The sequence below is a fragment of the Canis lupus genome, chromosome X, assembly GCF_048164855.1.
Source record: "Canis lupus baileyi chromosome X, mCanLup2.hap1, whole genome shotgun sequence".
Lineage (NCBI taxonomy): Eukaryota > Metazoa > Chordata > Mammalia > Carnivora > Canidae > Canis > Canis lupus.
Window position 1 is genome coordinate 78,313,014 of NC_132876.1, and position 23,867 is coordinate 78,336,880.

At 42.7% G+C, this 23,867-nt stretch overlaps 2 protein-coding genes and 1 non-coding gene across 9 annotated transcripts in view; 1 reads left to right on the forward strand and 2 right to left on the reverse strand.

Annotated features, from left to right (window-relative positions):
* Window positions 1-12,641, forward strand: part of PFKFB1 (6-phosphofructo-2-kinase/fructose-2,6-biphosphatase 1) — a 73,841-nt gene extending 61,200 nt beyond the window's left edge. For all 7 annotated transcript variants that reach the window (XM_072818285.1, XM_072818284.1, XM_072818287.1 and 4 more), the window contains 4 exons: window positions 7,813-7,942; window positions 10,603-10,665; window positions 11,924-11,988; window positions 12,344-12,641. In XM_072818285.1, the coding sequence (XP_072674386.1) occupies window positions 7,813-7,942; window positions 10,603-10,665; window positions 11,924-11,988; window positions 12,344-12,403 (318 nt within the window). In that variant the 3' untranslated portion in view covers window positions 12,404-12,641. The remainder of the gene's footprint in view (window positions 1-7,812; window positions 7,943-10,602; window positions 10,666-11,923; window positions 11,989-12,343) is intronic.
* Window positions 12,642-14,359: 1,718 nt separating this feature from the next.
* TRO (trophinin) lies at window positions 14,360-23,507 on the reverse strand. The gene is given in 11 exon segments (XM_072815368.1): window positions 14,360-16,300; window positions 17,076-17,187; window positions 17,747-17,809; window positions 18,220-18,262; window positions 18,356-18,435; window positions 19,139-19,230; window positions 20,123-20,202; window positions 20,459-20,482; window positions 20,485-20,518; window positions 20,634-20,738; window positions 23,463-23,507. Coding segments are annotated over 11 exon segments (2,514 nt in total). The 3' UTR covers window positions 14,360-14,464.
* LOC140628954 (small nucleolar RNA SNORA11) lies at window positions 17,418-17,546 on the reverse strand. Its single transcript, XR_012026866.1, has one exon. It is a non-coding gene; the product is annotated as a small nucleolar RNA SNORA11 (small nucleolar RNA).
* Window positions 23,508-23,867: the final 360 nt, after the last annotated feature.

The following is a 23,867-nucleotide window of genomic DNA, read 5'->3' on the forward strand; positions in this document are numbered from 1 at the left end:
CTCATTATTGCCAGTGCCCTCTTAATGCTTATCACCCAGCTACTCCATCCCCCACCCACCTCCCCTCCAGCAACCCTCAGTTTATTCCCTATAGTAAAAAGTTTCTTATGGTTTGCCTCCATCTCAGTTTCCTGGTATTTTATTTTTCCTTCCCTTTCCCTATGTTCATCTGTTTTTTTTCTTAAATTTCACCTATGAATGAAATCATATGGTATTGGTCTTTTTTGACTGACTTATTTCACTCAGATACCCTCTAGTTCCATTAATGTCATTGTAAATGGCAAGATTTTCATTTCATTTGCTGATATATATATATATATATATATATATATATATATATATATATATATATATATATATCTTCTTTATCCATTTACCTGTCAATGGATGTCTGAACTCTTTCCATAGGCTGGCAATTGTGGGCATTGCTGCTATAAACATTGGGGTGCATGAGCCCCTTCAAATCACTATCTTTGTATCCTTTGGATAAAATACCTAGGAGTGCAATTGCTGGGTCATAGGATGACTCTTTTTTTTTTTAACATTTTGAGGAAACTCTGTATTGTTTTCCAGAATGGCTACATCAGTTTGCATTCCCACCAGAAGCCTAAGAGGGTTCCTCTTTCTCCACATCCTCACCAACATCTATTGTTTCCTTAGTTGTTAATTTCAGCTATTCTGACAGGTGTGAGGTGGTATCTCACTGTGATTTTGATTTGTATTTCCCAGATGCCAAGAGACATTGAACATTTGTTCGTATGTGTGTGTTAGTCATTTGTATGTCATCTTTGGAGAAATTTCTGTTCATGTCTTCTGCCCATTTCCTGACTGGATTTTTTTGTTTGTATGTTTTTGAGGGTTGAATTTGATAAGTTCTTTGTAGATTTTGGATACTAACCCTTTATCTGATAAAATATTTGTGACTATCCTCTCCCATTCCATAGATTTCTTTTAGTTTTGTTGACTGTTTCTTTTACTGTGCAAAAGAATTTTATCCTGATGAAGTCCTGATAGTTCCCTTTTGCTTTTTTTACCCTTGCCTTTAGAGACATGTCTAGCAAGAAATTGCTACAGCCAAGATCAAAGAGCATGCTGTCTGTGTTCTCCTCTAGGATTTTGATGGATTCCTGTCTCACATATAGATCTTTCATCCATTTTGAGTTTATCTTTGTGTATGGTGTAAGAAAGTGATCCAGTTTCATTCCTCTGCATGTTGCTGTCCAGTTTTCCCAACACCATTTGTTGAACAGACCATCTTTTTTCCATTGGATATTCTTTCCTGCTTTGTCAAAGATTAGTTGAACACAGAGTTGGGTGACCAATTCTGGGTTCTCTATTCTGTTCCATTGATCTATGTGTCTGTTTTTGTACCAGTACCATACTGTCCTGATGATTACAGCTTTGTAATACAGCTTGAAGTCCAGATTGTGATACCACCAGCTTTGGTTTTCTTTTTCAACATTCCGCTGGTTATTTGGGATCTTTTATGATTCCATAAAAATTTCAGGTTTGTTCCAGTTCTGTAAAAAATGCTGATGGTATTCTGATAGAGATTGCATTGAACATGTAGATGACTTTGCATAGCATAGACATTTTAACAGTATTTGTTCTTCCAATCAATGAGTATGGAGTTTTTCCATTTCTTTGTCTTACTCAATTTCTTTCATAAATGTTCTATTGTTTTCAGAGTACAGATCTTTTACCTCTTTGGTTAGGTTTATTCTAGGTGTCTTATATTTTTGCTGTGATTATAATTGAGATTGATTCCTTTGATTCCCTTTTCTATAAATTCATTGTTAGTGTAAAGAAATGCAACTGACTTCTGTGCTTTGATTTTATATCCTGTCACTTTACTGAAATCCTGTATCAGTTCTAGCAATTTGGGGGGAGGGGAGTATTTTGGGTTATCTAGATAGAGTATCATGTCATCTGCGAAGAGTGTATATTTGGTTTCTTCTTTGCCAATTTGGATGCCTTTTCTTTCTTTTTGGGTGCCTTTTCTTTCTTTTGGAAGGCTAGGACTTCCAGTATTATGTTGAACAACACTGGTGGGAGTGGACATCCCTGTCAGGTTCCTGAGCTTAGGGGAAATGCTCTGTTTTTCCCCATTGAAGTTGATATTCTCTATGTGTATTTCTTATAAGGCTTTTATGATATTGAAGTATATTTCTTCTATCCCTACACTGTGGAGAATTTTTAACAAGAAATATGTTGCATTTTGTCAAATGCTTTTTCTGCATCTATTAAAAGGATCATATGGTGCTTGTCCTTTCTTTTGTCAATGTGGTGTATCACGTTGATTGATTTGCAGATGTTGAACCACCCTTCCATCCCAGGAATAAATCCACTTGGTCATGATGAACAAACCTTTTAATGTACTGTTGGATCCTATTGAGTAGTATCTTGGTGAGAATTTTTGCATCCATGTTCATCATGGATATTGGTCTGTAATTCTCCTTTTTGGTGGGGCCTTTATCTGGTTTGGGGATCAAGGTAATGCTGGCCTCATAGAATAAGTTTGGAAGTTTTCCTTCCTTTTTTTATGTTTGAAACAGCTTCAGAAAAATAGGTATTAATTCTTCTTCAAGTTTGGTAGAATTCCTCTGGGAAGCCATCCAACCCTGAACCCTGGTGCTTTGGGATATTTCTGATTATTGCTCCGATTTCTTTCCTGGCTATGCATGAGTCTGTTCAGGTTTTCTATTTCTTCCTGGTTTAGTTTTGGTAGTTTATATGTTTCTTGTAATGCATTCATTTCTTCCAGATTGCCTAATTCATTGGCATATATTTGCTCATAATATTCTCTTATAACTGTTTGTATTTCTCCAGTATTGGTTGTGTTATTTATTTGGGTCCTTTCAATTATGAATCTTATAAATTCCTTCAAAGAACCAGCTCCTAGTTTTGTTTATCTGTTCTACTGTTTTTATTTCTCTATCATTGATTTATGCTCATATTTATTATTTCCCTTTTCCTGCTGGACTTAGACTTTATCTGCTGTTCTTTTCCAGCTCTTTCAGGTGTAAGGTTAGGTTCTGTATTTGAGATTTTTCTTGATTCTTGAGAAAGCCTGTATAACTACATACTTCTCTCTTAGGACTGTCTTTGCTGCAACTCAAAGGTTATGATGATCACAGCTTTATAATGTAGCTTTGTGATACCCCCCCAGTTTCAGTTTTCTTTTTCAACATTGCTGTGACTATTCAGGGTCTTTTCTGGTTCCATGTAAATCTTCAGATTACTTGTTCCAACTCTGCAAAAAAAAAAAGTCCATGATATTTTGATAGAGATTGCATTGAATGTGGATTTCTCTGGAGAGTATAGACATTTTAACAATATTTATTCTTCCAATCCATGAACTTGAAATGTTTTTTCCATCTCTTTGCATCTTCCTCAATGTCTTTCATTAGTGCTCTGTAGTTTTTAGAGAACAGATCCTTTACCTCTTTGGTTAGGTTTATTGCAAGGTATCTTATGATTTTTGGTGCAATTGTAAATTGGATTGATTCCTTAATTTCTCTTTCTTCAGTCTCATTGTTAGTGTATAGAAATGCCACTGATTTCTGTGTATTAATTTTGTATCCTGCCATGTTGCTGAGTTGCTGTTTGAGTTCTACCAACTTTGGGGTATGTCTTTTGGGTTATCCACATACAATATCATGTCATCTACAAAGAGTGAGAGTTTGACTTCTTCTTTGCCAATTTGAATGCCTTTTATATCTTTTTTTGTCTGATTGCTGGCGGTAGGACTTCTAGTACTATGTTGGACGACAGTAGTGAGAGTGGGCATCCCTGTCGTGTTCCTGACCTTAGGGAAAAATCTCTCAGTTTTTCCCCATTGAGAATTATTTTTGCTATGGGCTTTTTGTAGATGGCTTTTATGATATTGAGGTATGTTTTCTCTATCCCTACATTTTGAAGAGTTTTAATGAAGAAAAGATGCGGTATTTTGTCAAATACTTTTCCTGCATCAATTGAGAGGATCACATGTTTCTTGTCTTTTCTTTCTTTAATGTGATCTATCACAATGATTGATTTGTCAGTGTTGAGCCACACTTGCATCCCAGGAATACATCCCACTTGGTCGTAGTAAATATTCTTAGTGAGTATTTTGATATCCATGTTCATCAGGAATATTGATCTGTAATTCTTTTTGATCAGGTCTTTGTCTTGTTTTAGGGTCAAGGTAATACTGGCCTCATTGAAGGAGTTTAGAAGTTTTTGTTCAATTCTATCCTTTGAAACAGCTTCAGTAGAATTGTTATTATTTCTTCTTTAAATGTTTGGTAGAATTCCCCTGGTGTTTTCATTTTCTTTTGCTTACATGTATTTTTTTTGTTTTTATTTATTTTTATTTTTTATTTTTTATAAATTTATTTTTTATTGGTGTTCAATTTGCCAACATACAGAATAACACCCAGTGCTCATCCCGTCAAGTGCCCCCCTCAGTGCCTGTCACCCATTCACCCCCACCCCCGCCCTCCTCCTTTTCCACCACCCCTAGTTCGTTTCCCAGAGTTAGGAGTCTTCATGTTCTGTCTCCCTTTCTGATATTTCCTACCCATTTCTTCTCTCTTCCCTTCTATTCCCTTTCACTATTATTTATATTCCCAAAATGAATGAGACCATATAATGTTTGTCCTTCTCCTATTGACTTATTTCACTCAGCATAATACCCTCCAGTTCCATCCACGTTGAAACAAATGGTGGGTATTTGTCATTTCTAATGGCTGAGTAATATTCCATTGTATACATGTATTTTTTTTAATTCCTCTTTACTTTCCTGGTAACTCGTTCATTCTATAGTAGGATATTCTTAGCCTCCCTGTGTTTGTGGCCCTTTCAAGTTTTTTTTGTGTTATTGACTTTAGGCTTCATAGCATTGTGGTCTGAAAATATACATGGTATTATCTCAAAATTTTTGTACCAGTTGAGGCCTGATTTGTTTCCCAGTATGAGGTCTATTCTCAAGAATGTTCCACGTGCACTTGAACGGAATATGTATTCTGCTGTTTTAGAGTTAAATACTATCAATGTATCTGTGAAGTCCATCTGGTCCACTGTGCCATTCAAATCCCTTGTTTCCTTGCTGATCTCTGTTCAGATGATCTTTCCATTGTTGAGAGTGGGGTGTTAAAATCCCCTACTATTATTGTATTATTATCAATGAGGTTTTTTAAAATTTTGTTATTAACTCAGCCCCTTACTGCTTTCAGAATTATCTGTCTTTGTATTTTGTAAGTTTCACTATAATATGTCATGGTGTCAACCTGTTTTTGTTGATTTTGAGGGGAGTTCTCTGTGCCTCTTGTGCTCAAGTGCTTGTTTCCTTCCCCAGATTAGGGAAGTTCTCAGCTATAATTTGTTCAAATTAACCTTTTGCACCCTTTTCCCACTCTTCTTCTGTGACTCCTATAATACAAATATTCTTGTGCTATTTGGAAATGCTGAGTTCCCTAAGTCTACCTTTATGATGAAAATCTGTTCCAGGACTGAGCATTATCACCTAACTCTTCCCTTGTTAGGCAGTCGATAGCCATGTCATCCCAATTCCAGGGCCCAGCCACAGCTTTATGATCTACTAGTTTTCTTTGCCTTTTTTTTAGCTTCATTATTTTCCATAATTGTATCTTTTATATCACCTATTCTTTCCTCTGCTTCTTCAATCCTCTTTGTGATTATATCCAGTCTGTTTTGCATCTCAGTTATAGCATTTTTCATTTCAGCTTGACTAGTTTTTAGGTCCTTTGTCTCTGTAGCAAGGATTTCTCTTGTGTCTTCTATGCTTTTTTTTCAAGCCCAGCTAGTAATATTATGAGCATGAGCGTTCTAAATTCTTGTTCAGATATATTGCCTACATCTGTTTTTAGTAAGTCCCTGGCTGTAATTTCTTCTTGAACTTTGTTTTGAGGAGAGCTCCTCCATCTTGTCATTTTGGTTACATTTCTGTCTTTCGTGTGTTATGAAAGCTTGTTTTGTTTCCTGCACCTGAGAGTAATGCTATATTTAAAAAGCGGTCATACAATGTCCAGGGCTTGGCACTTCAGAAAGTGTTTCTGATATATGCTGTGTGCACTCTGATGTTTTGGCTGTCCTTTACTGCTGGTCAGTCCTCTGCAGAGTTCCTCCTTGTTTGCAGTGGGGAACATTTGAACCTTTAGGTATGCTTTGATTTTTGTTGTTGTTGTTTTTGTTGAAATAAACCTGTCATACTATCTCCCTCCAACTGTAGAAATCTTTCTTCCAATACTCAAATCAGTTCCTTGGGTGTCCCAAGGGATCTGACCTCCATAAATCTGTGTTCAAGGAATGAGGAAAGCCCATGGTCCCTGTACTTCACCACCATCTTAACTCCTCCCCCACCATCATTGCCGTCTGGCTTCTAATGTGACTAAGAAGTCTATAGTCAATCTAATTGTTGTTTACCTTCCCTAAGACTGCTATTAAGATCTTTTATCTTCATTGCTTTTATGTTCCACTCAGATATATCTGAACATTTTTTTCATTTATTTTGCTTATGATTAGTTAGACTTCCTAAATTTGAGAATTGGGATTCTTCCTCAATTCTAGAAACCCTCAGACATTCTGTCTTTATCCTTTTTTCATGTTTCCTAACTTCTTATTTTTTATGTCTTTGCTGCCTTCTGAGTAATTTCTTCAGCTCTATCTTCCAAATCACTATTTCCTAAGTTGTATCTAAACTTTTGTTTACTCAATCCATTTAGTTTTCAATTTTAATAAATGTATTTTTCATTTATACAAATTCTATTATGTTTATTTCAAATCTACATCATATATTTAATAGCATTGTACTTCTTCCTCAGATTATTATTCCATCTTTTATTTCTTTATAAATTTCAAACATATTTATTTTATATTGTGGATCCTTTATCTTAAGTTTTTAAGGTTCTCCTCTCATTGTTTCTGTTTATTTTCACTTGTGATAGCTTATTTCCCTTGCATGTTATGTGATTTACAGTTTGGTAAATTTTGTATATAAGAATTCTGCACAGAATAAGTTGAGAGGATCCAGAGATAATTTCCCTTTGCTTCTTCCAGACACTTCTGGTAACTAATGATTAAAATTGCTTTTTATTAAACCCTCATCTTAGCATTTTCTAAAACACATGAATATTGTAAATCTGAACCACAAACCCACCTGATGGTAGGCTTGTGGTTAATGTATTATTATAGGAAGATTTTCCTATTTTTCCACTGAGTAAGCAGAGGCAGATAAATGTCATTGTTTCCTTTTGCCTGTGGATATATATTTCTTCTAGTTTACACTTCTAAGGATGTAGCCCTTTGAGGGTCTCAGATTTGTGTGAAAAGTTCAGTCCCAATTCTCCACCTTGCAAACATCTAAGGTATTGCCTTCTGTCTCTATAAGGTTTTAAAATCTCAAGCCTCTCATTTACTGTAATTGATAAATGCCCCCCAAGGCAACATCCACTTACCTCTCTCTATCTTTATTTTTTTCCAAGTTTTTCTCCATTTTGGAACCCTACATTCATGTTTCTTTTATTTTTTTGAGAGTACGGCAGGCCAAACATTTATTTTATCTAGCTTTTCCAGGAATTTTATATTGAGAAGTTTTATTATTGTTGTTATTTAGTCCACTGTATTGAATGCTCCCATTTAGTAGATGAAAAACTAAGACACTAAAAATGAATTGCATGACTTAACATTATACTACTGGGTCAAAAACTGAGCTGTGCCAGAACCAACTTTTCCTGATTCCTAGTCCTGAGTTGTTTTCTGAGCAAATCTCCTCATCTACCTTTTTTTACCCAAAATTTCTGTTATTCTTAGTCCTATGAAGATCTGGTTCAGCGTCTGGAGCCAGTTATAATGGAGCTAGAACGGCAGGAAAATGTACTGGTGATCTGCCACCAGGCTGTCATGCGATGCCTCCTTGCCTACTTCCTGGATAAGAGCTCAGGTACCGCACTCCTCTCTGTTCCTGGCACAGGAAGCTGGATAAGATTTGGGATCCTGACACCAGCTGTCTGTAGTTTATATCTTAGTAGCTAAGAGCACAGCATCTAGAACAAAAATTCTTGAGTTCAAATTCTTGCTCTGTCACATACTAGCTTTGGCAAATTACTTAAGCCTCTCTGGCCTCAATTTCCTCATCTGTAAAATGGGGAGAACAATAATGATGTTTAAATAAATTAACATATGTAAAGAGCTTAGGACAGTGCATGACACACAGTATGGGCTATATAGGTGTTAGTTGCTGTTACTAATATTAGTATTATTCTGAGTTAATGTTTTCAAAGCCAGCCTTAACAGTATGTATCAACCTGAAAAGGCTGAGGGTACTTTTCTGAAACATGCTGTCATCAGGTGGTAATGGGACTTTTTGTTGCCTCCTGACCCTGATTATAGGCTTCTGCCTTTGCCGTGGGGATGATTTCTCCCAAGATAGTGATATTTTAATTTTATTTTTTAAATGATGATTTCTTTCTTAAAAGATATCTAGATATTGTAGTTTACAAAGTATCTATAGGCTGACAACATATACTGAACTGCAACCTAGGGCAGGGAACCTGGCAAAGGACTGTTATGTCACTCTTTGGCATGATAGTTCATTTCTGATGTGGATGCTGAAGTATTGGCACCTCCAGGATACTGTGAGGGTATGTATGGACCTTGCAAATTTATATTTCAAAGTTATATTGTGCAATGTCCTGCAGACTTGAATCTTCTGTACTATGCTAGTTTCCAAATAAAGAGTATTTGGATATGGAGTCATCCAAAATGAAACCCAGGGAACTTGAGAACTTGACATTGGACAAGTTATTTCTTCTGCCTGGTCCTCAATCTCCTCACTGGAAAAGGTGATGGGTTTGGGGTGAGGGTTCTTGTGCTACTAAATTTCTGATAACTTCCCATCTCTATTGCTCAGTACTATCTTTGAGACTGTGAGGCAAGCACTGTAACCCCGACTGTGCAGATGAGGAAATGGAGGCTCTGAGAGATGAAGGAACTTGCCCAAGGTTACAGGGCTCAGAGAATAAGGGAGGGGTGTCAATCTCATGTACTTTCCAGAGGACTTCCCTCACAGATATGCGTAGATTGAAGGAAGAGCACATGTACCTGCTATTCTCACACCGCTTTAAACACTTCCTGATTATTCATGCACAGGTGACACCAGCTGCTCCCAGTTGCCCTGAGAGCTGGCCCAGGCAGTGCTGGGTACATGTTTTTACCCCTATTAGTCAGTGAGGAAACACTTGGATCCCAGAGAGATGATGTGACAGGGAAAGCAGACCCATAGGACCTCAGAGCTGGGGCACCCTCAGAGTACATCTAACCCAATTTTGTGCTGGGAGAGGTAGGAACTCTGAGGGCCAGAGAAAGAAAAGGCTGGGCCAAGGTTACTTGTCCAGGTGGTGGCAGAGCTAAGTCAGAGACCTCAGGCAAGTCACTTGCCTTCTCTGAGTCCATTTTGTTATGTGTGCCATGTGGATCAGTAACCCCTGTAGAGTATTGGCAAAGATAGAATGAGATCTTGTACCCAAAGCACTGGGCCCCCAGGGCCTGACAATTATGATGACAAAGATGATGAGGAGGAGCAGGATGGATGCCCAGGATATCGCCAAACCTGATGTCTCAGGAAGCCAGGAATGTAGTGGCAGCCTTAAAAGCCCAGGATGAACCTTGAGGGCAGGGAAGCCATGTGAGGTTTGGTTCTGGCTCATTGAAGGAAGATGGGAAGTGGTAAGGGCACTCTGGGTGGGTGAGAGGGCTGATGTTGGAGAGTAGTGAGAGCTGGGAGTGTCACTCCCACAACCCTATGAGCCCCTCCAAGGCAGTGGCAGCTGGCTGCAGGGGGCATAGCATGCATTTAGCCTCAGAGGGTCTTAGGTTCAAGTCCCAGTGCTGCTGCTTCCTGACTGTGACATGGGACAAGTGTCCTCTCAGAGCCTTAGTTCTTCATCCATGGAATGGGCCTGATCATTTCCTCCTCTCAGAGATGTCTAATAAATGAAAACCTAGGCTCATTTAATAAATGGTATGTGAATATTCAAAACAACTTTATGAATAATAAACAGTCAACAACTGGAAACAAGTGAATAGAGAAATGCCTATTGACAAGTGTGAGAAGAGTCAGAGAATGCAGGCCTGGGCTGGAGAGAAAATTGTGGGAGCTGCCAAAGTACATGTACACCTATTCAAGGGCCCTGGTACATAGCAAGGTCTCAGAAAATACTTGCCAAGACAAAGTTGTGGGCCTTCATACTAAAAGAGCCTGTGGAAGGCCTGAGGCGGAGGGCAGGAGGAAGGTCTGCCTTGGTTTCATGTTTGCCCTGTGAGTGAAGAAGAGATAGGCCACATCCCAGATGACCATCCTGTCCTTCCTGGGGAACTCACAGTCTTTCCACGTTCCCCAAGGTCCTCCTTCCTTTCTGCTCTAGAGGACACCCTTCTGCATTCTTCCTTACTACCCACCCTGCTCTCAGCACTGCTTACAGAGTGGGGGAGTGTAACCCTAATGAAGCTGACCATAAGGAAAGGGGTATGGCAGAGGAGGCCTGAGGAATGGTACCCTCCCCAGTACCCTTTCTCTGATGGCTACTTTATCCTCCTTTCCAGATGAGCTGCCATATCTCAAGTGTCCTTTGCACACAGTGCTTAAACTCACACCTGTGGCTTATGGTGAGTGCCTCCACCCTCATCTGTGGAAAGACACATAGAAGGCATGAGCATGCTTCCAGTGTATACCATTTGCCCAAGAGAGTAATGGGGGTAGTTTCTGGGGTGGATAATTGTAAGTCCTGGTGAAATAAGAATTGGCAATAATAGGATGAAAACAGGGAAGAACTAGGATGGCCTCTAAATCCAAAAGCTGCCCTCAACTCTCTTTGGCTCTATCAAAGCACCAAGCATGGAACACTAAGCTGTAAAAGAGAAGGTGCATGAAGGGGACAGAGGAATTAGTGTAAGTCAGGGCCAGATCAAAGAAAGAGCTCAAAGATTGGTCTGGTCAATTTAGACTCTTTCTTGAGACATTAGTTTGCTATGAAATATTCATAAGCAGGGAAGAGACAGACTCAAATATCTTCTAAGGTATGAATATGAAAGACAGTGTGCTGAAGCCCAGAGTAAGTTGTGGTCCACAGGGCTGGAGCTAAGAGGGACTTCCATAGGTATTGGGCTTCCTCTGCCAGCCCCAGGCCCCAGTGATACCACTCTCCTTTATCTTCAGGCTCCCAGAACTCCCTTGTGAACTTCCAGACCTCTGTTGATGCCATAACCATTTTTGTCCTCTAAATAAGTTTTTTTTAAGATTTTATTTATTTATTCATGAGAGACAGAGAGAGAGGCAGAGACACAGTCAGAGGAAGAAGCAGGCGGCTCCTTGCAGGAAGCCCAATGCTGGACTCCATCCCCAGACCCAGGATCATGCCCTGAGACGAAGGCAAAGGCTCAACCACTGAGCCACCCAGGCATCCCTGTCCTCTAAATAAATTTTACCTGGGACTCATTGTCCCAAGGCAGTAGCTCTAAGGCTTTTCCACCACTTCAGCACTTAACACAGCTTAGAAGATCTATAGGGCTCTACCACTATTATATACATTAGATTGCTGTCTCACAGAGCACAAGACTTGGGGGGAATCCTTAGAGATCATCTATTCTCATCTCCTTCCTATTCCCATTTGAGCAACTGAGGCTCAGAGAACTCTGAGACTATTAGGGGCAGCTGAGAAGATACCTCATTGGCTTCTCTTAGATCTGGTGTCTTCCCCATACATCACTCAGCAGATCTACATTCCCTGTCCTGCAGAGCAGTCACAATCTACATGGTGTGGGGCTGGGGGTATAGGTAGTGATAAGTGAGGGAGTGAATGACACCTTGGGGAAGATTTGTGCTTACCTTGGGGGCTTATGGATGGACTGGCTGTTCTTTTCTGAGGCTGCAAAGTGGAGTCCATCTACCTGAACGTGGAAGCCGTAAACACGCACCGGGAGAAACCTGAGGTAGGTGAGGGGCTCTGTGGCCTAAGTTGGCACATGGTGAAAGCACCCACCTGCACAGAAAGGCTGGCCCAATCCCACAGAGCTTGAGTGTCTCGTACCAACAGGTAGAATAACCAGCACCAAAAAATGCAGGAACTGTGGCCCAGGCCTGAAGTGCCATTGAGATGCAGGGCTACAGCAATGCCTACCCGAAAGTCCTCAAGTTGAGATTCCCCAGAGGCTTGCCTGAGAAAAATGTAACGATCAAGGCCTGGCTGAAGGAGGAGAGCCTGGCAGTGAGAACAAGAGGCGGGGAAGGGGCTGGGGCTCTACAGTGCTGGCTCCTTCCTATTAATCCTGGGCTCTCTCCTCTCAGAATGTGGACATCACCCGAGAACCTGAAGAAGCCCTGGACACTGTCCCTGCCCACTATTGAGCCCTTTCCAAGAAGTGAAACTGCCTTTGCTCTCATTGTCTCACACCTTTTAAGAGCTGCTGTCCTTGTACTTCCTTTACCTTAAGACCCTGGACTTGGCCTCACTGAAAGAGCCTTGCTTCCAGTGAAGAAGCCCTCAGCAGCTTCGAAACACATCTTGATTTCTAGCTACAACCAAGGAGGTGTCTAGCTCTGAATGAAACTTTTTCTAAGTTAATAAATCCTTATTAATAATAAAGACTTCTCTTGCTGCTTACAAAAGGGGAGAGGAAGGCATTGTGAGGTTTCCCCCACAAGATCTTCTTAAGATCCCAACCTTGTGAAGTGCCTCTGGTGTTGTGGGGTGTGGAATGGATGAGGGCTTACTGGAGGGAAGGGTTCTGGGGTAGCAACTCTAAAAGTGAGGGAGGAGATATGTCTCTGTGAGGACCTATGGCCTCATTTCTTGGTGGGCAGCATAGCTGAGGACCTGACACCTTCATTCCTACACTCAGAAGAATTTGTAACTAGACCACAGTGTTCCTCTCTTCTCCAACTCCTGCTGCCATCCTGAATGATTTCACTGTCCATACAAATGATCCAAATAATAATCTGCCCTCCAAGTCCCCTGACCCCTCAAAACAATGATCATTTTCCCCTTAGCCATCTACTCTATAGACCATCTAGACACCCCACACCCAGTATGACTTCTTTAATACAAGGATCTCACTATCTGACCACTGGCCCCCAGTCCTTACAACTCTCTGTGTCATCTGCAGGATCCCTAGAAACATGCCTCCCACATAGTAGGCATGTGTATAGTATTTCCTGAATGAACAAGATTTGTTCTTGTACTGCATCAAGAGTATAATCCTTTGATTCCTCAATTGTCTTCCAATCTATCATCTTTTCCTCCTCATTGTTCCTCCATCCTTAGACAGCTTGAATCCTATGTTCCATTTCTTTAGCCACTCTTCATGCACCGAGGTATCAGCAACGCAGGGATAAAGAGACAGACTCATGTACTCACTGCCTTGATTCCTTTGTTCTTCCATCATAGCCACCAGCAAGCCCCAAACCTTGTATCACCTTTTTCATATCACCTTTTTTGGGAAGATCTACTGTTTGAAACAAACCTACATTTATCTGCTTCCACAGCCACCCTTAAATCCTATTCAAAGTCAGGGTCACCCTCTATTCCCTGGCACTCTATCCCATCCCACCTTGTCAGGCATGGGCTACTTCAGTCCATTCTTGACTATTATAGAATATCTATCTCCTTTATTGGCTTTTGCCCCTACACTCTGCAACATGTTCAGATCTCTCTTTCCTATCTCAAGAAAACCCTCCCTTGTTCTTGTGTCTACCTCTATTCTTATACAGCCTATCTCTCTATTCTTATACAAATGTCTCAAAATGGATCAATATTTACTGTCCAAAACCCTCTCCCTCTGCCTTCTATTCCAGGCTTTCCCTCTATATCTTCATTCAAGCTATAATCCCCTTGTCTGCTATACTTTCTCCAGGTCTCTATCCCATTGAAATAATATTTTTATTTTAGCCTAAAGCTGCAGCCCCCCCTTCTCTGAAGAGCTACACTGATCTCTAGTTCTTCTAGGAACCTGAAATATAACTCACAACAAGCACATTAAAAAACATAAAAAACTCCAATTCATTTTGCAAATTTAATGTAACTCTGATACCAAAATATGATAACACACAATAAGCAAACAATAAAGCAGGATCTGCAAACAGATTTTTCATAGTGTGTCATCCTCAGCTGATTGATAATGTCTGTTTATACTGCTGTGTGGACAAAGATCCCAAGGATGTACCTTGGCTACTTGGGAAGAACTGCTGGAATTCATTAGCTGTATCTGCAAACCTGGGAAATAAAGCTAAAAACAACACCAAACAGGAACACATTTTAGCACCAAATATACTGTTTCCTCATACTTCCTTCATTGTCCTCATCTCCCTACCCAAACCTCCCCCTTTGGGGTTTCTTATAACATTTCCCAGTTCTTATGCCCATCCCCATGGGCCATGGCTGAGCAAATGTTGTAATTACCTGAAACCTCACTAGCCATAAGAGAAGCTACAGGCACCAAGTCTGGTGGCTCCACCACTAAAGCCAGCACCATTTCTCAGTCCACCGCCAAAGCCAGCACTACTGCTTGGTCCACTGCTGAAGCCAGTGATAGAACTGGGTCCACAATTGAAGCTGGTGCTGGTGCAGGGTTCGCCAATAAAGCCAGTGCTGGTGTTGGAACCACTGCCAAAGCCAATGATGGTACTTGGTCCTCTGTTGAAGCTGTTATTAGGGCCAGCACCAAAACCATCACTGATGCTGAGGCCACCACTAAAGCCAGCACTTGTGCCAAGTGTGCTGCTAAAACCAGCGTTGGTGCCCAGTCCATCACCAAAGCCATCATTTGAGATCAGTCCACCACCAAAGCCAGCACTGGTGTTCAGTTCACTACTGAAGATAGCACTGGTGCCTAGTCCACTACGAAAGCCAGCACTGGTGCTCAGCCCACCACGAAATCCAGCATTGGTGCTTAACCCATTGCCAAAGATGAAACCAGCAGCGGTACTGGATCCATCACCAAAACTAGCACTGGTAGCACCACTAAAGCAGGTGCTAGTGCTAGGAGGGCCACCAAAGCATAGGTTGGTGTTAGACATACTGCCAAAGCAGAGGCTGGTGCTGGGAATTCCACCAAAGCCAATGCTGGTACTGGGAGCAATGCCAGAGTCAGTAGTGGTGCTAAGCGCCCCACTGAAGTCAGCATTGGTGCTGAACATACTGCCAAAGCCAGAGATGGTGCTGGGTGCACTGCTAAAGCTAGCACTAGTGCTGACAGCACTGCTAAAACCAGCACTGGTGCTGAATGAACCACCAAAGCTGGCACCAGTGCTGGAAGAGCCACCAAAGCAGATGCTGGTGCTTAGTGTACCACCAAAGTCAGTGCTGGTGCTGGAAGAGCCACCAAAGGGGACACTGGTGCTGAGTACTCCATCAAAACCAGTGGTGGTGCTAGGAGAGCCACCAAAGCAGAAACTGGTATTAAGTGTGCCACCAAAGCTGGCACCAGAGCTGGGAGAGAAACCAAAGCAGACACTAGTGCTCAATGTGCCACCAAATCCAGTCCTGATGCTAAGTGCACCACTAAAGACTGAACTGGTTCTGGGCATACTGCTAAATCTGCTACTGGTAGTAAATGCACCATTGAAGCCAGTGGTGGTGCTGAGTGTGCCTCCAAAGCCAGAGCTGGCTCCACCACTGAAACTGGGACTGGTGCTAAGTGAGACACTGAAACTAGAGCTGACCCCACCACCAAAGATGGCACTGGTACAAAGTATGCCACTAAAGCTAATGCAGGCTTCACTGTTGAAACTAGAGCTGGTACTGGCTGCACCACCAAAACTAGTGCTAGTGCTGGGTATACCACTAATGCAAATGCTGGCTGTACTGCTGAAGCTGGAACTGGTCCTGGGTGTGCCACCAAAGCTAATGCCAGCTCTGCCACCAAAGCCACCACTGGGTCTGGGCGTAGCACTGAAGCTAATGCTAGCATTATCACTGAAGGTAACCCTGGTACTAGCTCCTCTGTTGAAGTCGATGTTGGTGCTGGCTTCGGCATTTTCTTGGGCTCTGGTCTCAATTTCAAATTAAAATCTGTTCCAGGACTGAGCATTATCACCTAACTCTTCCTTTGTTAGGCAGTCGATAGCCATGTCATCCCAATTCCAGGGCCCAGCCACAGCTTCTTCTCCAATCCTCATCTGGGATCTTGCCTCAGCCCTTGCCTCAGCCCTTGCCTCAGCCTCAGCCACAGCCACAGCTGCAGCTTGCACTTCCATCTCTACCGCCTGGTACTAAGCAGCCCAGTCTTTGATGTCTTTCTTCTGCATCTGAAATGGGAATGATAATATAAGGACAATAACATTTGTAACTATGTATTAATTACATACTATGGGCTTTGTATAAAACCAATAGCAGCAGTATTTTTTTTTAATTCTTAGTTTTCTGAGGCTCTATCATGGGTCAGTCCTGAGATCTAGTTTCAGCTCTGATAACTAAGGTGTTGTGTGACTTTGGACAAGTTACTTAACCTCACTGAGAAGATGGGAAATGATAAAAGAGTATGTTATGGATTGAATGTTTGTGTCCCCCAAGTTCATATGTTAATGCACCAGCTCCCAATGTGACTATATTTGGAGATTGGGCCTTAATGGAAGTAGAGTTAAATGAGGTCATAATGGTGAGGCCCTGGTCAAATAAGATTAGTGTTTTTATAAAAGGCCCTTTCTCTACTGTGTGAGAACACAGCAGGAAAATATTCATCTGCAAGCCAGAGGGAGAGGTTTCTTCAGAAACCGATCCTGCTGGACCTTAATCTGGGGCTTTCAGCCTCCATAACTGTGAGAAAATAAATTTCTGTTGTTTAAGTCACCCAGTCTGTAGTATTTTGTTATGACAATGCAAGAAGACTAACACAAAGTATGAAAAAAGAATGAAACAATGTAAACTTTATGTTCAGCAGCATTCTCAGACATCAGTGAAGTTCCATATGTTTATATACTAACTGCAGGCTGCCCTGTACCTGACCACCCTTGCACATAGTCTTCCCCAGCAAGGGACATCCAGTATCCTTAATATTACAAGTCAGGGAAGCTCTCCTATTACCTTGCATGAAAACTTGAGGACTTTCATCTTGCTAGTCTCATGGTAAGAGTGCAAGCCCCAGAATTCATATTCAGGTGATCTGCTGTTAGGGACCCTCTTGTACTCCAGGTACCTTGGAGAATGGAAATGAAACTTGCTTCTAACCAAACAAATCTATTGTGCAACCAATGGTACCAGGTGGCAAGCCCCTTCAAATACTAAACTCAGCTCCTACAACAAGGATTTCTAAGACCCTCCTTCCCTACACTCACTCCCAAACACAGTTTGTGGCATTGGTCTCCAATATTGAGTCATTTCCTTTTGGACTTGTGCAAGGCTGTCACTTGATGCTTCATAGAAGGCACGTATAGGGCATGATGTCACAGGAAGGCCAAAGTACCTTGAAACCTGTGAGGAGTAAGCCCAAGTTCCTGTTGGGTGTGTTGTAAACAGAGGAGCCATTCTTCAGGTACCCTGCTCTGAGCACACCCCAAAGCAATTGGCCTTTAGTCTAGCCCAATCCTGGAACTGTCCACTCATGGGAATTGTGGACAAGACTCAGTTCTAGGGCATAGGATGCCCATACTGCATCTAAAGCTAGTGTAATAAAAGAGCTGATTGAGCACTTTCTGAACCAGAGCAGCACACTCAGAACACTTCAGGGCCAGACAAAGCCTCCAAATGCCACTTACTTCTGCTTCACAAATTCGTCTGGGATGAGCTTCCTTATTTCCCCAAAGAGAGAGTGCCTCACCCTGACGATGGGAAAAATAACCCATAAACAGAGAAGAAAACTTCCCATATGAGGGAAGAGGCGTTTCTCAACATGGAAGAGACCTCTCTAGCACATATAGCAGTCCCAGTGAAGCCAGAAAAGTAGTGAACACACAGTCACTAGAAACAGTAAGTTGAAGCCAGATGGTTCTTTGTCAGGAATGCCCCTAAAGTTCTATCTTTTATCTCAGTTTGGAATGACATAGGGGTGGGAAAGTGCAGAGAGTTCAGGACCATTTACCCGTCCACCCAGGTCAGAACCCTGGACCCTCTACCCAGTCCAGCATCCCATTCCCACACCACCAGACCACCAAGCTGATGCAATCCTGGGACCATCCTCTCTTGCCAAACAACAACACGGACAGCAAGCACTGAGAGAGCCCAATCATACCCAGGGCGCAGCCCCAGCTTGCGCAGCACCTCCCAGATGACAGCTGCAAAGGGAGGCAAGAGGAGACAGGGACAGAAAATGAACATGTGGAATTCCAACTGTGGCCACCCATTCAGCTACATGCCCAGTCACTCGCCCTCACTGGACCAATTTCCATTCATAAAGATGATGCTAAGGAGCACCATGAGGAGACCTAGCTTTGGCGAATCCTTAACCCTAGGGAAATAACAAGGTAGAGAGAAGATTTATGTCCAGCAGCCATCTGCAAAAAACATATCAGCCAGCTCACTAGGCTGCCCTCTCCCAGATTCCTCACACATGACAGAATTCTTCCCAGTCTATACTTCAAGGTCTATGTGACGCTGAGCAAGGCACTTAGACTCTTGAGTCTCAGTCTCCTGTTAAGTAGAATGGCAAAATCCAATGCTCCTCTGCCCCAGGTTGCCAAAAGGATAGAAGAATGCCTATCAACCTGAAACAACCTAGGCACCCAGCTAATGTGAGTCCTTTCTTTCTCTCCCAAACTGACCCCCCTGCTCCAAGAGAATTCTAGGTACAGCCCCAGAGATGCTCCTATCCTTCAAGCATCATGATTCACCCATACCAGGAAGAACCACTCTACCAAAGCCAGTAGGAAGAGACAGGCAACAACAGGTCTGCTTTTCCTGAAAGCTTCTGTATAAACAGAAAACAAGACAGTAGGAATGCACTTCTCCAGGCTTCTATACTCTTTAGTCAATCATAATCAAGTACCACTACCATCTGCAGGGTTCCAACTATGTGATGAAGCTTAAACAGGGGCTTTTTAGGCCCTGACTTTCTGCCTCTCCAAGGAGATATGGGGAGAGATGACAGGGATGGGGTAGTGCCATAGACAGAAGCAAAGCCTCCCTCCCACCCCAGCCCTTTCCCAACTTACATTCCCAGTATGCCTGCAGAGAATTCCTGAATGCTGATGAGAATATGCAAGTTACTTTGCTTATCAATTTCTTTCAGATTGACTCAAAACATCTGCCAAGTAAAAATATAGCCTGTGAGATCACAAAATTCAACCTAGGCACCAGTGAGCTTCCTGAGCATCCCACAGTTCCCTGTGTAGCTAGAGTTTTGAGTGTATGTGAGAAATCAGTGAGATAATGCAGGTAAAGCACTTAGCTAAGTGGTCACCACTACAGAAAACAGGTAAGAAATGTACTATTATCAGCATCACCTTTGTAATTAGTGGGAATCTAGGGAGATAGAGAATGGAGAGTGAAATGGAGAGGTGACCATCTAAAATGCATTACAGGACACATCCAGCATCAGACAGCATCAGACAGAACTAACTTAGGAGGTTTGAGCCCAAAAAAAAAAAAAAAAAAAAAAAAAAGGAGGTTTGAGCCCTAGCTGTGTTTTACCACTGGCTTTCAGTGTGACCCTGGGCTAGTCTATGTTCCTACTTATGCCACCGTTTGCCCAACTGCATAGTAATGGGGATAGAAAGTCCCTTTGAAAATTATATAGTCTCATTCATTTGGGGAATATAAAAAATAGTGAAAGGGAATAAAGGAGAAAGGAGAAAAAATAGTGAAAGGGAATAAAGGAGAAAAGAGAAAAAATAAGTGGGAAATATCAGAAAGGGAGACAGAACATGAAAGACTCCTAACTCTGGGAAACGAACTAGGGGTGGTGGAAGGGGAGGTGGGTGGGGGGGTGGGGGTGACTGGATGGCAGGCACTGAGGTGGGCACTTGACGGGATGAGCACTGGGTGTTATTCTGTATGTTGACAAATTGAACACCAATAAAAAAATAAATTTATTAAAAAAATAGAAAGTCTCTTTGATCTATCCCAGAAGGGTCATGTATGTCTTTGTTGAGTCAAGGCTTCCCCATTGTGCCCATCCCCCAGGGCTGCCCCTTCACTTTCTCCAGAGCGTAGCTTGCTCATTCAATGATCTCTGGGAAATATTCATCATATTCTTGGATGACATCCTTCAGCATGTCTGTAGGAAGGGAGAGGTGGGAGCAGCCAGGCTGTGCGGGGGCCACAGAACTGCAGCCCTTTTGCCAGCTTGTGGGGTCAGTGCAGTCTGAGTCCTGAACTGTGCTAATGGGAGATGCCAGCCATATCAGAATGTGAAGAGTAAGGGAGGATATATGAGAGAACAAAAAGGCTATAAAAGTAAATGGTTACCCCAGAGCAGAGGAGGGAGGGGAGTGGAGAGGAGATTTCAGGGAGGAGAGTTGGTATGACTCTACCTGAGCACTTGATGGGGATCTTTGGTCCTTAACCAACAGGTATTTCACCAACTTATTTGCCTGGGAGAAGAGGAATACATGGGGAGAACTCAATATGTTTTTAGAAAACTTGGAAGAATGACAGAAAAGAGGGAAGGTAAAGAAGAAAAGAGACTGGGCAGAATTGGATTCTTACCCTTTCTTGCAAAATGGCCACGTTTCAGGCTGGCAGAGGCCTCCAGCCCCATGGGATCAACCTGTAATTACTACCACCTCTCTCATCTCCATTCAGATGCTTTGACTACATCATCAAAAAGAAGGAAGGTCTAGAGTCACCAGATGAAAGGCTCTGTCTCCCTACCCTACCGTCTCCTGAAAATCTCCCAAACCCTTCCTATAGTGGGTTCTGACCATCCAATTGGCCAGATTGGACGGTCAGAAGTCCTAGATTTGTCTTCACTATCTTCTAGCCAGGAGTTTCATTTCCCTTTCAGGACAAAAGCAACCCAAGGGCAGGACCCGGGGTTCCTCCTCTTATTTTGGTCACCACTGATTTTGCTAGCTGTATACCTTGGACAAATCACTTCATCTCTCTGGGACTCAGTTTTTTCATCTATAAAACTGGGATCTATGGTCCCTAGATAGTAGGAGTTACTTTCAAAAAATAAGGACACAACCTGTAAGAGAAAACATAGCACATGGTAACTACTATGTAAATACAAGTTGAATTATAACCAGGTTGTAGCTAAGTGTATGGATGTATTATTTCCCCACCAATCCATGGATTGTCAGGGAGCAGGAACTGTATCATGTTCTTCTCAGCATCTCTCATAGCCTATCCAAACAGAGGGACTGGCTCAAAGCAAAAAGTCTCAATAAACTTTTATAGAACAAATGAACAAACCAGGAGCATAGGAATGGAAAAGAAGTGAAGAGTTAAGAATGGTGATGTCAGAGATCTCACCTTTTGGTTCCTCTTGCCCTGGGTCCTGGTTGTGGAGACTCAACTGGGCCAGGTAGTCATCTGCCAGGGCCTGGACAGCAGCAGCAACCTGAGTCTCAAGAGCACTTATGTTAGTCTTAAAAGTGGCCATCTTGGCCTGGGCCCGTTGGTCAACAATTTTAGTCTGACTTTCGGCTGTCTGTGCTTTAGTGGCAGACATATGAGCCCTGGACCCTCTCTTGACCTGAAAGGTGGCTGCTAGGGCTTGGTTTGTGACCATTTGAGCAGCAGATGGAGCCTGAGAGACCTCATAGGCAGAATTTGGGCTTCTATTGGCAGCCTTCTTGCCCCTGAATTTTGGGGGCCAGATAGCTGCTGCTGAGGCCTCAGTCTGCCTGGTAGCTGTCTTGGTATTTGGGGCCTCTAGGAGTTCAGTGTCAGTATTTTGGGCCCTCTAGGAGTTCAGTGTCAGTATTCGGGGCCTTTAGGAGTTCAGTGTCAGTATTTAACAGTTGCCTTCTTCGCTTTGGAGGTTTTATTAGATCTGATGCCAGCTGCTGTGGCATGGGTAGTGGCTGCCTCATTAGTAAGTTGGCCTTGGGTGGTAGCTGAGTGGGTGGTGGTTGGAGCCAATGAGATATCAATAGTACTAGTTATGGCCTTATCAGCAGCCTTCTTAGCTTTGGAAACTTCCGTAGGCTTAGTGAAGGCTGTCAAGACCTGGGAGTTGGCTGACCCACTGCTAACTGAAACCTGGATAGCCTGCAGGATGTCTGGTATAGAGCCTGCAAGAGTGCCTTGATCTGTGTAGTGACACTCTACTTACCAGTTGGAGATTGGGAGCTTTGGGTTGTCTTAGCAGTAATTCTCTTTGTCTTACTGGCTTTCTTAGGCTGAGCAGTGACTACAGAAGCCTGAGTATTGGCTGCTTCAGTGGTAGCTGAAGCCTGGTTGATCTGGGGGATGATAGGCAGATTTAAAGACTGCAAAGTTTATCCATTCATCTTTCAGTGGACACTGAGGCTCCTTCCACAGTTTGGCTATTGTGGACATTGCTGCTATAAACATCGGGGTGCAGGTGTCCCGGCGTTTCATTGGTTTATGTATACAATGGAATATTACTCAGCCATTAGAAACGACAGACACCCACCATTTACTTCGACGTGAATGGAACTGGAAGGTATTATGCTGAGTGAAATAAGTCAATCGGAGGACAAACATTATATTGTCTCATTCATTTGGGGAATATAAATAATAATGAAAGGGAATAAAGGGGAAAGGAGAGAAAATAAGTGGGAAATATCAGAAAGGGAGACAGAACATGAGAGACTCCTAACTCTGGGAAACGAACTAGGGGTGGTGGAAGGGGAGGTGGGCGGGAGGTGGGGGTGACTGGGTGACGGGCACTGAGGTGGACACCTGACGGGATGAGCACTGGGTGTTATTCTCTATGTTGGCAAATTGAACACCAATAAAAAATAAATTTATAAAAAAAAGAAACTAAAAAAATAATAAATAAAGACTGCAAAGTTACTTTAGGCTTGTTAGTGGCAATCACATTGGCAGATGAGACTGTATGGGCAACACGTATGGTCTTTGTAACAGCCTTAACGGGAGCATTCTTGATCTTGCTTTTCTTAGGCGGGTCAGCAACTGGTAGGTCCATGGCCAGAGAGTCCTTGGTTGCCGCCAAGAGGGTATTGCATCAGCAAGACACTGTCCTCTTCTGTGGTCTCAATCTGTATATCTGGAGGGAAGTGAAGCCCCAGGCTCCCAGGGGGAAAGAAGGGGGCCCTACACACTTAGAATTATGATCTGCTGAACCATCTGGCCTCCCTACAGTGCACCCTTTCCACAAAGGCCTCCTCTTCCTCTGAGCAGTGATTGAAGGGGGGGATAAAGAAAAAGGGAGGGAGCAGAAGATAAAGTCAGATAGGTTTTTCTCTCCTCCTTCATCTTGCAGGGAAAGACTGATACAGGATAAGCTAGGAAATTCTTCAACTACAGAGTAGTAAGGGGCTCAAGACCAGTAAATGAACTCAGGACTGGGCAGATGGCCTGGTGAGAATAGAGATGCCTCACTTGGAATGGGAGAATCCTATAATTGCGGTCATTTCTCCTATCCATTTTTCTGAAAGGCCGAGTAACAGCTAAGCCTGAGGCGAAGGGGCCTGAGTTAGGGGAGAATGAGGAGAGGGAGATTCACCAGACCTCTCGCTTATCCTGAGGGAAGAGGGAGTTTATCCAGCTTTGGCCCCCAAACGCTTCAACTGTTGGGTTCTCATACCTAGAAACCCAGACCACCTATCCAAACCCTAGCTCCTTTGCCTCTGAGATACCACAAGGCAGTTCTACAACCTCACCCCTTCATTTTAGACACGCTCCCTACTGCAGCTTAATAGTGCGCATGCGTGCCAGCTGGAGTGAATGAGTTTTGGTGGTCCGGAAAGGCTGATAATCTCAATCCCACAGACGCCTCTGCTCTCA